This window comes from Oncorhynchus mykiss, chromosome 3, assembly GCF_013265735.2.
Source record: "Oncorhynchus mykiss isolate Arlee chromosome 3, USDA_OmykA_1.1, whole genome shotgun sequence".
In the NCBI taxonomy this organism is placed as follows: domain Eukaryota; kingdom Metazoa; phylum Chordata; class Actinopteri; order Salmoniformes; family Salmonidae; genus Oncorhynchus; species Oncorhynchus mykiss.
This window is the reverse complement of record NC_048567.1, coordinates 57,536,166-57,551,480: the sequence shown is the minus strand read 5'-3', so window position 1 is coordinate 57,551,480 and position 15,315 is coordinate 57,536,166. Positions and strand designations below refer to the sequence as shown.

The following is a 15,315-nucleotide window of genomic DNA, read 5'->3' as shown; positions in this document are numbered from 1 at the left end:
ATCTCAGGAATGGAGAGGTCTGGAAGAGGCACAACTACGGTACCAGTCAAAAGTTTGGACACACCTACTCATTCAAGGGTTTTTCATTATTTTTTATATTTTCTACATTGTAGAATAATAGTGAAGACATCAAATCTATGAAATAACACATATGGAATCATGTAGTAACCAAAAAAGATACTTTATATTTGAGATTGTTCAAAGTAGCCACCCTTTGCCTTGACAGCTTTGCACACAATTGGCATTATCTCAACCAGCTTCATGAGGTAGTCACCTGGAATGCATTTCAATTAACAGGTGTGCCTTGTTAAAAGTACATTTCTGGAATTTCTTTCCTTTATAATGCGTTTGTGCCAATCAGTTGTGTTGTGACAAGGTAGGGTTGGTATACAGAAGATAGCCCTATTTGGTAAAAGACCAAGCCCATATTATGGGCTCAAATATAATCATCAAAGAAACGACAGTCCATCCTTACTTTAAGACATGAAGGTCAGTCAATGTGGAAAATTTCAAGAACTTGACCTGGCCTCCACAATCACATGACCTCAACCCAATTGAGATGGTTTGGGATGAGTTGGACCACAGAGTGAAGGAAAAGCAGCCAACAAGTGCTCAGCATACGTGGGAACTCCTTCAAGACTGTTGGAAAAGCATTCTTTATGAAGCTGGTTGAGAAAATACTAAGAATGTACAAAGCTGTCATCAAGGCAAAAGGTGTCTATTTTGAACAATCTAAAATTAATTTTGATTTGTTGAACACTTTTTTGGTTACTACATGATTCCATATGTGTTATTGCATAGTTTTGATGTCTTCACTATTATTCTACAATATAGAAAATAGTAAAAATAAAGACAAACCATTGAATGAGTAGGTGTGTCCAAACTTTTGACTGTTACTGTATGACTGTGTCCCAAATGACATAACATTCACTATATAGTGCACTACTTTTGACCAGAGCCCAAATGTAGTGGCCTATTTAGGGAATAGGATGCCATTTAGGACACACACCATATCCCCTAATTCAGATGCAAAGTATAGACAGGCAGATCCCTCCTACAGCTAGCTGTGTGAGGACACATCCGAGGAACTGCTGCTGTTGCTGTTGGTCGTCTGGGCCCTCTTGATGTACAAGTTCAGCAGCTTCATCTGCAAGAAGAATATTATATGTTAAAACATAGTTATTATCATGGTGGAGCAGGGAGAAGTGGTAAGAGAAATAATAATGGCACCGTCAATTCGGAAGTAAACTGAAATTCAAATACCAGGAATTTAATTAGTAATTAAACACTAATTAAATGTTTCCTTTGCACAACGTTTTACGTGTTCCCTAATGAGTACAACCCTGACAAACTCCAGTCCTGTACCCTTATGCAACCCAAGGACACAGGCCCCCGCAGATGGAACGTGGGGCAAAAATGACCCTCTCAACAACACACCATAGAGCAAACTACAATTATAGGGCGAACTACAGACCACTGCTGGCACTAAGACTGCACTCAATGAGCTGTATACCGCAATAAGCAAACAGGAAAATGCTAATCCAGAGGCAGCGCTCCTAGTGGCCAGGGACTTTAATGCAGGGAAACTTAAATCTGTTATACCTCATTTCTACCAGCATGTTAAATGTGCAACCAGAGGGGAAAAAACTCAAGACCACCTTTACTCCACACACAGAGACGCGAACAAAACTCTCCCTCGCCCTCCGGTTGGCAAATCTGACCATAATTCTATCCTCCCGATTCCTGCTTACAAGCAAAAATTAAAGCAGGAAGCACCAGTGACTCAGTCAATAAAAAAGTGGTCAGATGAAGCAGATGCTAAACTACAGGACTGTTTTGCCAGCACAGACTGGAATATGCTCTGGGATTCTTCCGATGGCATCGAGGAGTACACCCCATCAGTCACTGGCTTCATCAATAAGTGCATTGATGACGTCGTCCCCACAGAAATCTCTATTGCACTCTACACTGCCCTTTCACATCTGGACAAAAGGAACACCTACGTGAGAATGCTATTCATTGACTACAGCTCAGAGTTCAACACCATAGCACCCTCAAAGCTCATCACCAAGCTAAGGACTCTTGGACTAAACACCCCAACTAGAAGTCATGGATTACAGGCAACATCCGCAATGAGCTATAGGGTAGATCTGCTGCTTTCAAGGAGCGGGACTCTAACCCGGAAGCTTATAAGAAATCCCGCAACGCCCTCAGATGAACCATCAAACAGGCAAAGCGTCAATACAGAACTAAGATCGAATCATACTACACCGGCTCCGACGCTCGTCGGATGTTGCACGGCGTGCAAACTATTGAGAGCTGTCCAGTGACACGAGCATACCAGACGAGCTAAATTACTTCTATGTTCGCTTCGAGGCAAGTAACACTACGGCTGGGCGATATAGCCAAAATCTCATATCCAGATATAGGTCATTTCATATCCAGATAATGATATCACGATGTAGCACATTTTCTGTAAATTCAAATATAAAATGACCACATATTTCTTATTACATTTTGAATTATACTCAACAAATAAAAGGTACTTACTCATATTTGATTATTTATCCTTTTATTTAGAACCTTTGTGCACATTTTCAATTAAGCATGTAACAAAATATAATATATGAATGTATAAAATCTAAAAAAGGTAAATAGAAAACACTTAAACTATAGTTACAAACAAAATAAATATAGGCCTAAAACAAATAAATAAATAAATAGTTTGTGTTGCAAATTTCCTTCCACACGACACACGTGGAAGAACGCAAAGCTTCGTCCAATTGACAAAAAATATGAACAATGTCTACACTGTATTTCTGATCAATTTTATGTTATTTTAAATGGACAAAAAAAAAGTGTTTTTCTTTCAAAAACAAGAACATTTCTAAGTGACCCCAAACTTTTGAACGGTAGTGTATATATGGGGAGGAAGGTAGCCTAGTGGTTAGCGCGTTGGACTAGTAACCGAAAGTTTGCAAGATTGAATCCCCAAGCTGACAAGGTAAAAATCTGTCGTTCTGCCCATGAACAAGGCAGTTAACCCACTGTTCCTAGGCCATCATTGAAAATAAGAATTTGTTCTTAACTGACTTACCTAGTTAAATAAATGTTAAATAAAAATATATCTTAGATTCTCCCCTTTTCACTATTTACCCCCATTCCAATGGTTATGCTGGGGAGAAAATCTGAGCTGTAAATTGTTTAACCTGTAATCAAGGCGTTGTAGTATTGTTAATCATGGCTATGCCACAATAGCAATTTTGCCACCTAATTGCAGGGTATGTAGTAGTAGGCCTAGTTGGATAAGGCTGAATATGCACATGATGGAAGTAAATATGAATTATTCAATGGAAAATGCATTGACTAAAATATGACTAAAATGATCCAGTTTTACTCGACTGATAATAACAAACTAAGAATGATGAAATTACTCAAATGTGACTAAGACAACATCTAAATCTAAAATAGCTGCCAAAATGAACACTGGTGTGTGGTGTGTCTGTCTGTCTGTCTGTCTGTCTGTCAGTCAGGACTTTGAGATGCTGATTGAGAACATGACAGTGGTGGGAAGTGTACCTTGCTGCCTGTGAGTAGCTGCAGGTGTGGTTTGAGCTCTTCTCCAATCACGGAGTAGATGGCCACCAGACAGAACACACTGGCTTTGCGAACACTACTCTCCGTGTTGTCATAGCCCTGGGAACAGATTTACGACGATCAGTATTAATGGACTGGCTGCCAGAAGGAAATACAGACAGAGAAACAAGAGTGCACACACACACATTCACAAGCAGAAATCAGTGAACACACACACGTACAGTACACTCTTACCAAACACTCATAATGCCAAACAGGACCAGATTCTCACCTGCAGTAGTCCTGGTATGATGTCAGGCAGCAGCTGGTGGAGGGACTCCTTGGTGATGCGTTCGATCACCTTGGTCTGCATCTTGATGGCAGCCAGGTTGATGGGGTAGTCAGCCGTCTGGACGATGGGACACAGCACCTTGATACACTGCTCTGGGTGGATGGAGCCGGCTAGGGTGGAGGCAGCCTCCTCCGCTGCCCGCACCACCTAGACAGAGAGGGAAGAGATCACTCATAATGCCTTTGTATATGCTGTGTACAGAGAGAACAGGACAGGTCCTAGTACCGAGGCATGGGGGGGACACCCTTGCTTTTTCAGATGCCTATTGAGTAAATGGCTATAGAGCAATAATGTAAAGAATAAAAGGAATTGTACCTCCTTGTGGGAGTCTTTGTGTGCCTCCAGGGTCTTCATGATGGTGAGTTCTGCATAGTTCTTGAAGCGGGCCGGTTGGTTTCTCAGGATCTCCTTCAGTACCCGCAGAGCCAGGGCCCGGATGGTGTGCTATATGGAGGGAAGAGGAAGAATGAGTGTCCATTAAACCTCCAAATATACACATACTGTACAGCCTTCCTGGAGCCATGCATGCCCACCACACACACACCCAAACAAAAACCTTTAACCCGTAGCAAGGCTTTCAAGGTAGCAGCTTAATAAACAAGCTATTTGGTAGTACAGCTGCTGTCTAGTTATTCTGTATGCATGTGTTTGACACAATCACTGCAAGTAAAACCTTTGAAATAGCAGTGATGTGCATAATCAGAGCTGCAGGAGTATAGGATCCCTACGTCTTTATCTCCCAGTGTCTCCAGGAGCAGTAGGAGGATGGTCTTGAAGTGTTCGTCCCACACGGCCAGGCTGTCCTCTCGTGTGATCTTCAGCAGCTCCACCAAGGCCCCCTTACGCTCATCCACACGCTCGTTGTGATTGGACAGCTCCTTCAGAAGATCTGCCACAAGGTCTGAGTGGTCCTGGGAACCTGAGGAGAGGACAGAGAGGAGCACTGGGTGAGTGGTATGGCCCATACACCCCCTCAGGCATACTTAGCAAGCTAGTATCCCCATGAACACAGCAAAAGTGACAGGAAATCACTCAAGACATTGAAATGGATGGCAATGGAAACAGCAATGAAACACTTTAGAAAGAAAAAAAGAAAAAACAGTCAGAGTAGTGAGTCTTTACCCGGAGCAAAGCCCTTAGGCAGCACCATCTTGTTCTCACCACTGCCGTCCTGCCGACGGCCTGTAGTGGGAGGGAGGGAGGGGGAGAGGAGGAAGGTAGACAATCAGGAGGGAGGAGGACTGACTATAGCCAGCAGACTCACTATTCACTGCAGATAGAGGGCTGTCCTATTCCCAATGTTTTTCATCAGCCACCATGTAACACTAGAATGAGCTAAACCTAGTCTTCCTTTGTGTTGCCAAAACCTGAAGACGCCACACATGACAATACAGGATGGATCAGAGTTGGTCAACATGGAGGTGGCGTCACAGGGTTAAGGGTCAAGCAGAGGTCAAAGGTGACTCACAGTCTCTGAACTGTTCCACGTCATCGTCGAACACGGCCTCCTTTAGGGCACTCTTGTCGTAGGATGAGGTGATGGTGTCCCCATAGCCGTAGGGGGCGAACTCCCTGGCACGCGGCCCGGAGAAGGAGCGGGGAGACGGAGTGTTGAGGAGGGAGGTCTTGTTATCCAAGGCCGTACGCCCACCCTCCACCACATCCAGCCCCAAACGGGCATCCGAGCCTGGGGAGGACGCCACACCTTCACGCCCCACCTGAAGAGAGAGAAAGAAAATAAACATAGTTGTAGTCAATTTTGAGGTCTTATAGATGACAAGTTTTGATGTAAAAAGAGCTTTATAGATTAATGTGATTGATTGTTACTCATGCATGTGAAAATGGCTATGATAACCAGGGAGGAAGAAACAGGAAGCAACAGATTAGCCTAAATCCTACTCTTGATTTAATAATGAGCTATTTTGTAATGTGCTTCTCGTTGATGTCCCTTTCCTTCCCCAACATCAGTCAGTCAGTCGGTTTAATTTCCAGAGCTGAGGTAATGACTCACAGCATCGTCCCTCTTCCCTCTTGGTTCGTTGAGGTCCTCCTGGCTGCGATAGCTGAAACTCTGGATGGCCTCTGTGACCCCTCGCAGGGAGCTGTATATCTCATCAGAGTTCATGTTCTCTGTGTCATACTCCAACATACTGAGACAGAGGACGACAGGGGTGAGGGGTTATATACAGGGTGGTAAGAACAAAAACAAACACAGAGACAAATACTCATACGAAGAGACTAGTTGTATTAGTCTTATACCATGCAAGGGCTTCATTGCTGTAGGTAAAATATGTATTTTGGATGCAGCTCTGACCATCGATGATTGGCGTGATACTATAACTAAGAAGGGAGAGATAACTATCCAGAGAAGACTGGATGCCATAATGTAACATGAGACTTGAAGCAAGTAATCCCTATTGGTCGAGCGAAATTGGGAGGACTTCCAGTCCCGCCCCTCCTGGGGCCCCGCCCCCTAGGAGTGTTACCTGGGAGAGTACGCTCTGCGGAGGACCCTGAGGGCGGGGCCAGAGGGGGTGGAGGGAGGCGGAGGAGGATGAGGGGGAGGGGGGTGCTTAGACAGCCCATCGCCACTCCAACACCCACCCCACAACCGACTGTGGCCACAGCACAGCACGGCCACGAGGGAAGGACGGACAGAAGGAGGAGGGAGAGAACGGGGCAAGGTGGGGGCAACAACACAAGGGATCACACACGCAGAGAAGAGAGAAAGAAGGAAAAAGAGAGAAAGAAGAAGGGAAGAGTGCAGCAGAGGGAGGAAAAAAGAGAAAAAGAAACTAGTCTGATCTGAGTTGAGGTTAGAGGTAGGCATGCATTAACAAGGGAAGAGGATTAGAATGCATGGTGAAGAAGAACAAAACATCAACCAGCGCTCCGTGGTTTAGCCATGCATTAGGAGACACAATGACACTATCCCTGTAGATAAAGGTCAGAGAAAAGGGAGGTACGTACCTCGGAGACAGCCCGCCATGGGAGCAGTTGGTTGGAGAGGTGAGGGGGCTGGTCCGGCTGGGGGTGTGGCGGGGTGGGGTCCGCCCAATAGTGTTGCTGGGAGAACTCTGAGAAATAGAAAGAGAAAAACAAGTTCATAACTTACAAAAGTTAATATCGAAGATCATGACCAAATGGAATGAAACCATTGGATCGCATACAAGTGAATTAACTAGTCTACCTCAGAAATAGGTTCAAAAGCTCAATCTTTCAAATCACCCCACTAAAATTGACATGGCTGCTAGTGTAAAACACATCTTATATTCCTGGTTGTATTCCTTTACCACGCTGCTGGTGTTGCTGGAGTTCTTGAGGTGGTTGTGGAGCAGCTTGGTGGCCCCGTCCTGGAAGGTCTTGGGCAGGGCTCCCAGCAGCATGGTGAACTCCGGGGTGTTCAGCTCAAACAGAGAAATCAGCACCACCTGGGCCGCCTGGGGGGGCAGAGGACAGAGGGACATACAGTAGTCAATAGTGGGGTTGTGGACTACCTGGGGGGCAGAGGGGATAGGTACATACAGTAGGGAGCAGAGGGGATAGGTACATACAGTCGGGGGCAGAGGGGATAAGTACATACAGTCAGGGGCAGAGGGGATAGGTACATACAGTAGGGGGCAGAGGGGATAGGTACATACAGTAGGGAGCAGAGGGGATAGGTACATACAGTAGGGGGCAGAGGGGATAGGTACATACAGTAGGGAGCAGAGGGGATAAGTACATACAGTAGGGGGCAGAGGGGATAGGTACATACAGTAGGGAGCAGAGGGGATAGGTACATACAGTAGGGGGCAGAGGGGATAGGTACATACAGTAGGGGGCAGGTACATACAGTAGGGGGCAGAGGGGATAGGTACATACAGTAGGGGGCAGAGGGGATAGGTACATACAGTAGGGGGCAGAGGGGATAGGTACATACAGTAGGGAGCAGAGGGGACAGGTACATACGGTAGGGGGCAGAGGGGATAGGTACATACAGTAGGGAGCAGAGGGGATAGGTACATACAGTAGGGGGCAGAGGGGATAGGTACATACAGTAGGGAGCAGAGGGGATAGGTACATACAGTAGGGGGCAGAGGGGATAGGTACATACAGTAGGGGGCAGGTACATACAGTAGGGGGCAGAGGGGATAGGTACATACAGTAGGGGGCAGAGGGGATAGGTACATACAGTAGGGGGCAGAGGGGATAGGTACATACAGTAGGGGGCAGAGGGGACAGGTACATACGGTAGGGGGCAGAGGGGATAGGTACATACAGTAGGGAGCAGAGGGGATAGGTACATACAGTAGGGAGCAGAGGGGATAGGTACATACAGGACAGGGCAGAGGGGATAGGTACATACAGTAGGGAGCAGAGGGGATAGGTACATACAGGACAGGGCAGAGGGGATAGGTACATACAGTAGGGGGCAGAGGGGATAAGTACATACAGTAGGGAGCAGAGGGGATAGGTACATACAGTAGGGAGCAGAGGGGATAGGTACATACAGTAGGGGACAGAGGGGATAGGTACATACAGTAGGGGGCAGAGGGGATAGGTACATACAGTAGGGGGCAGAGGGGATAGGTACATACAGTAGGGGGCAGAGGGGATAGGTACATACAGTAGGGGGCAGAGGGGATAGGTACATACAGTAGGGGGCAGAGGGGATAGGTACATACAGGACGGGGCAGAGGGGATAGGTGCATACAGTAGGGAGCAGAGGGGATAGGTACATACAGTAGGGAGCAGGTACATACAGTAGGGGGCAGAGGGGATAGGTACATACAGTAGGGAGCAGAGGGGATAGGTACATACAGTAGGGAGCAGAGGGGATAGGTACATACAGTAGGGGGCAGAGGGGATAGGTACATACAGTAGGGGGCAGAGGGGATAGGTACATACAGTAGGGGGCAGAGGGGATAGGTACATACAGTAGGGGGCAGAGGGGATAAGTACATACAGTAGGGGGCAGAGGGGATAGGTACATACAGTAGGGGGCAGAAGGGATAGGTACATACAGGACGGGGCAGAGGGGATAGGTACATACAGTAGGGAGCAGAGGGGATAGGTACATACAGTAGGGAGCAGAGGGGATAGGTACATACAGTAGGGAGCAGAGGGGATAGGTACATACAGTAGGGGGCAGAGGGGATAGGTACATACAGTAGGGGGCAGAGGGGATAGGTACATACAGTAGGGGGCAGAGGGGATAGGTACATACAGTAGGGGGCAGAGGGGATAGGTACATACAGTAGGGGGCAGAGGGGATAGGTACATACAGTAGGGGGCAGAGGGGATAGGTACATACAGTAGGGGGCAGAGGGGATAAGTACATACAGTAGGGGGCAGAGGGGATAGGTACATACAGTAGGGGGCAGAGGGGATAGGTACATACAGTAGGGGGCAGAGGGGATAGGTACATACAGTAGGGAGCAGAGGGGACAGGTACATACAGTAGGGGGCAGAGGGGATAGGTACATACAGTAGGGGGCAGAGGGGATAGGTACATACAGTAGGGGGCAGAGGGGATAGGTACATACAGTAGGGGGCAGAGGGGATAGGTACATACAGTAGGGGGCAGAGGGGATACGTACATACAGTAGGGGGCAGAGGGGATAGGTACATACAGGCGGAGGCAGAGGGGATCGGTACATACAGTAGGGGGCAGAGGGGATAGGTACATACAGTAGGGGGCAGAGGGGATAGGTACATACAGTAGGGAGCAGGTACATACAGTAGGGGGCAGAGGGGATAGGTACATACAGTAGGGGGCAGGTACATACAGTAGGGGGCAGAGGGGATAGGTACATACAGTAGGGGGCAGAGGGGATAGGTACATACAGTAGGGGGCAGAGGGGATAGGTACATACAGTAGGGGGCAGAGGGGATAGGTACATACAGTAGGGAGCAGAGGGGACAGGTACATACAGTAGGGGGCAGAGGGGATAGGTACATACAGTAGGGAGCAGAGGGGATAGGTACATACAGTAGGGAGCAGAGGGGATAGGTACATACAGGACAGGGCAGAGGGGATAGGTACATACAGTAGGGGGCAGAGGGGATAGGTACATACAGTAGGGGGCAGAGGGGATAGGTACATACAGTAGGGGGCAGAGGGGATAGGTACATACAGTAGGGGGCAGAGGGGACAGGTACATACAGTAGGGGGCAGAGGGGATAGGTGCATACAGTAGGGAGCAGAGGGGATAGGTAAATACAGTAGGGAGCAGAGGGGATAGGTACATACAGGACGGGGCAGAGGGGATAGGTACATACAGTAGGGAGCAGAGGGGATAGGTACATACAGTAGGGAGCAGAGGGGATAGGTACATACAGTAGGGAGCAGAAGGGATAGGTACATACAGTAGGGGGCAGAGGGGATAGGTACATACAGTAGGGGGCAGAGGGGATAGGTACATACAGTAGGGGGCAGAGGGGATAGGTACATACAGTAGGGGGCAGAGGGGAAAGGTATATACAGTAGGGGGCAGAGGGGATTGGTACATACAGTAGGGGGCAGAGGGGATAGGTACATACAGTAGGGGGCAGAGGGGATAGGTACATACAGTAGGGGGCAGAGGGGATAAGTACATACAGTAGGGGGCAGAGGGGATAGGTACATACAGTAGGGGGCAGAGGGGATAGGTACATACAGTAGGGGGCAGAGGGGATAGGTACATACAGTAGGGAGCAGAGGGGACAGGTACATACAGTAGGGGCAGAGGGGATAGGTACATACAGTAGGGGGCAGAGGGGATAGGTACATACAGTAGGGGGCAGAGGGGATAGGTACATACAGTAGGGGGCAGAGGGGATAGGTACATACAGTAGGGGGCAGAGGGGATAAGTACATACAGTAGGGGGCAGAGGGGATAGGTACATACAGGCGGCGGCAGAGGGGATCGGTACATACAGTAGGGGGCAGAGGGGATAGGTACATACAGTAGGGGGCAGAGGGGATAAGTACATACAGTAGGGGGCAGAGGGGATAGGTACATACAGTAGGGAGCAGAGGGGATAAGTACATACAGTAGGGGGCAGAGGGGATAGGTACATACAGTAGGGAGCAGGTACATACAGTAGGGAGCAGAGGGGATAGGTACATACAGTAGGGGGCAGAGGGGATAAGTACATACAGTAGGGAGCAGAGGGGATAGGTACATACAGTAGGGTCAGAGGGGATAGGTACATACAGTAGGGGGCAGAGGGGATAGGTACATACAGTAGGGAGCAGAGGGGACAGGTACATACAGTAGGGGGCAGAGGGGATAGGTACATACAGGACGGGGCAGAGGGGATAGGTGCATACAGTAGGGAACAGAGGGGATAGGTACATACAGTAGGGGGCAGGTACATACAGTAGGGGGCAGAGGGGATAGGCACATACAGTAGGGAGCAGAGGGGATAGGTACATACAGTAGGGAGCAGAGGGGATAGGTACATACAGTAGGGAGCAGAGGGGATAGGTACATACAGTAGGGGGCAGAGGGGATAGGTACATACAGTAGGGGGTAGAGGGGATAGGTACATACAGTAGGGGGCAGAGGGGATAGGTACATACAGTAGGGGGCAGAGGGGATAGGTACATACAGTAGGGGGCAGAGGGGATAGGTACATACAGTAGGGAGCAGAGGGGATAGGTACATACAGTAGGGAGCAGAGGGGATAGGTACATACAGTAGGGGGCAGAGGGGATAGGTACATACAGTAGGGAGCAGAGGGAAGAGGTACATACAGTAGGGGGCAGAGGGGATAGGTACATACAGTAGGGGGCAGAGGGGATAGGTACATACAGTAGGGGGCAGGTACATACAGTAGGGAGCAGAGGGGATAGGTACATACAGTAGGGGGCAGAGGGGATAGGTACATACAGTAGGGAGCAGAGGGAAGAGGTACATACAGTAGGGGGCAGAGGGGATAGGTACATACAGTAGGGGGCAGAGGGGATAAGTACATACAGTAGGGGGCAGAGGGGATAGTTACATACAGTAGGGGGCAGAGGGGATAGGTACATACAGGCGGAGGCAGAGGGGATAGGTACATACAGTAGGGGGCAGAGGGGATAGGTACATACAGTAGGGGGCAGAGGGGATAAGTACATACAGGCGGAGGCAGAGGGGATAGGTACATACAGTAGGGGGCAGAGGGGATAGGTACATACAGTAGGGGGCAGAGGGGATAGGTACATACAGTAGGGAGCAGAGGGGATAAGTACATACAGGCGGAGGCAGAGGGGATAGGTACATACAGTAGGGAGCAGGTACATACAGTAGGGAGCAGAGGGGATAGGTACATACAGTAGGGGGCAGAGGGGATAAGTACATACAGTAGGGAGCAGAGGGGATAAGTACATACAGTAGGGAGCAGAGGAGATAGGTACATACAGTAGGGAGCAGAGGGGATAGGTACATACAGTAGGGGGCAGAGGGGATGGGTACATGCAGGACAGGGCAGAGGGGATAGGTACATACAGTAGGGAGCAGAGGGGATAAGTACATACAGTAGGGAGCAGAGGGGATAAGTACATACAGTAGGGAGCAGAGGGGATAGGTACATACAGTAGGGAGCAGAGGGGATAGGTACATACAGTAGGGGGCAGAGGGGATAGGTACATGCAGGACAGGGCAGAGGGGATAGGTACATGCATGACAGGGCAGAGGGGATAGGTACATACAGTAGGGAGCAGAGGGGATAAGTACATACAGTAGGAGGCAGAGGGGATAGGTACATACAGTAGGGGGCAGAGGGGATAGGTACATACAGTAGGGGGCAGAGGGGACAGGTACATGCATGACAGGGCAGAGGGGATAGGTACATACAGTAGGGAGCAGAGGGGATAGGTACATACAGTAGGGAGCAGGTACATACAGTAGGGAGCAGAGGGGATAGGTACATACAGTAGGGGGCAGAGGGGATAAGTACATACAGTAGGGAGCAGAGGGGATAAGTACATACAGTAGGGAGCAGAGGAGATAGGTACATACAGTAGGGAGCAGAGGGGATAGGTACATACAGTAGGGGGCAGAGGGGATGGGTACATGCAGGACAGGGCAGAGGGGATAGGTACATACAGTAGGGAGCAGAGGGGATAAGTACATACAGTAGGGAGCAGAGGGGATAAGTACATACAGTAGGGAGCAGAGGGGATAGGTACATACAGTAGGGAGCAGAGGGGATAGGTACATACAGTAGGGGGCAGAGGGGATAGGTACATGCAGGACAGGGCAGAGGGGATAGGTACATGCATGACAGGGCAGAGGGGATAGGTACATACAGTAGGGAGCAGAGGGGATAAGTACATACAGTAGGAGGCAGAGGGGATAGGTACATACAGTAGGGGGCAGAGGGGATAGGTACATACAGTAGGGGGCAGAGGGGATAGGTACATGCATGACAGGGCAGAGGGGATAGGTACATACAGTAGGGAGCAGAGGGGATAGGTACATACAGTAGGGAGCAGAGGGGATAGGTACATACAGTAGGGGGCAGAGGGGATAGGTACATACAGTAGGGAGCAGAGGGGATAGGTACATACAGGACAGGGCAGAGGGGATAGGTACATACAGTAGGGGGCAGAGGGGATAGGTACATACAGTAGGGGGCAGAGGGGATAGGTACATACAGTAGGGAGCAGAGGGGATAGGTACATACAGTAGGGAGCAGAGGGGATAGGTACATACAGTAGGGGGCAGAGGGGATAGGTACATACAGTAGGGGGCAGAGGTGATAGGTACATACAGTAGGGGGAAGAGGGGATCGTGACAGTAAATAGTGTGTTAGGTGGGCTTCCTTTGGGATGTAGGGTACAGACATAATAGTCAATAGTGGGTTATGTATTTATGTATTCCTACAGGGAAGCCCTACAGGGAAGCCCTTTGCTCCACTAAGAGCTGCGTCTGTTGTCAGGTATCCATACCAGTGGGAGGTTTGGAACACAGTGAGTAGTGTTATATGCTGACTAAAACAGTACTGCGTAACCGTTAGTCACTTTATCAAACACGTTTTTGCAACTATTGCTATAATATAGTCCATTATATGTTGCGGTAAGAGACATCATGCTTCTAGCAGGTCAGATATTGCTTCCAACAAGAACTGAGACATTCCCTTAATAAGCACAATGTTAAATCAAGTGATTCATTCTACTACAAACGACCATGTTAGCATGCATATGGACAGGGTGTTAATGTGTTTCAGAACAGACAAATGTGTTCGGAGAACAGAAGACGAAAAAACAGCAGTCAAGTTTTCACATTGTTATTTAGCAACGACATCAGCCGGTAGAACTCTCACTTCAAAAAAACAAAGCAACAATCCATTCTCACAGTCCTTACATAAATACTGTTTAGTGTTGTAGTAGTGTTTTGTTGGCCAACAAAAGTATTTTCACTCTCAAACCAGTCCATTTATCCACAATCAAAGTCGCAAGGCATAGCTACTGCAGGTTAGAGCGAGCGATAGAAAGGGCTAGAGAGGGTAAAGATGAGGTGGGAGAGGCCACACTTGAGATCGTTTCCCACTCGTTGAGGCAGTTTGGTGTCGGTGCGGCTCGGCGGGCGGAGCGTGCTTGGCATTGGACAGTGATTGGTTGATGAGCCACTACCTGCTTACACCTCTCTTCCAGGTGCCCCTCCAGTAAGGCTGCAGTACCGGACCTGCTTGATAGCTCCTCCACCACCCAGTTATGAAGGGTCTGGGGCACAGTGGCAGGGGGGTAGAATTATGGGTATTGTAGTTTTGACAAAGGAAAGCAGATGTTTATAGTAGTACACTACTATAAACCTAGACGTGGTTATAGCTGTATGCCGGGTCCTCCTGTGGGATGCAGTTAAGGTATATAAAGTTTGTTTCTATTATAAAACAATAAAAAGCATTAAAAAATATATATATTTCCCCCACCGTCAAAGGTCATTTTGAGTCTACCTGTTTTTAGTACCCTACTGCGTGGGATACGCCTTGTGTTAAAACACTAGCTAGTTGAGGACTTCATTTGGAACGTCCTGCCTCAGCACAGGGAGATAGTGTCTGCTAAGGTCATTCCTGGTGGCACATGGCATCATTAACAACCGCTTAGAACATCAACAAATACAAACGAAGGAGGTGAAACCCACTGGATGGACAGCTACAGTACATAACTAGATCTTAATATCGATAACATTGAACAACTATTGAATGCATTTCCTCTAAAAGGACGGGTTCTGAGTTTAAGATTTATCAACAAATGATAACACACTTAATCCAAGTGAATATATAATAAAAACAGTTCAAGCTGAATTTGTTTGAGGAAGTAGGCTAATCCAGCTGCTGTACTATTAGCAGTGCAGTATTCGCATGGCTTTCTGCCTGGACAGCATGTGGTTCAGCTAGTCCTTATAGAGCAGACCATAGGGACCACAGCACCT

At 48.3% G+C, this 15,315-nt stretch overlaps 1 protein-coding gene across 31 annotated transcripts in view; it reads right to left on the bottom strand.

Annotated features, from left to right (window-relative positions):
- Window positions 1-298: 298 nt before the first annotated feature.
- The window catches only part of clasp1a (cytoplasmic linker associated protein 1a), a 105,040-nt gene continuing 90,023 nt past the window's right edge, over window positions 299-15,315 (bottom strand). For 14 of the 31 annotated variants that reach the window (XM_036974753.1, XM_036974751.1, XM_036974761.1 and 11 more), the window contains 12 exons: window positions 14,517-14,606; window positions 7,222-7,368; window positions 6,899-7,005; window positions 6,415-6,543; window positions 5,940-6,078; window positions 5,397-5,646; window positions 5,051-5,110; window positions 4,657-4,847; window positions 4,244-4,372; window positions 3,869-4,075; window positions 3,580-3,696; window positions 299-1,147 (listed from right to left, as the gene is read on the bottom strand). In XM_036974753.1, coding sequence (XP_036830648.1) covers window positions 1,061-1,147; window positions 3,580-3,696; window positions 3,869-4,075; window positions 4,244-4,372; window positions 4,657-4,847; window positions 5,051-5,110; window positions 5,397-5,646; window positions 5,940-6,078; window positions 6,415-6,543; window positions 6,899-7,005; window positions 7,222-7,368; window positions 14,517-14,606 — 1,653 coding nt within the window. In that variant the 3' untranslated portion in view covers window positions 299-1,060. The remainder of the gene's footprint in view (window positions 1,148-3,579; window positions 3,697-3,868; window positions 4,076-4,243; window positions 4,373-4,656; window positions 4,848-5,050; window positions 5,111-5,396; window positions 5,647-5,939; window positions 6,079-6,414; window positions 6,544-6,898; window positions 7,006-7,221; window positions 7,369-14,516; window positions 14,607-15,315) is intronic. The other 17 variants (XM_036974789.1, XM_036974782.1, XM_036974788.1 and 14 more) reach the window with 6 other exon arrangements.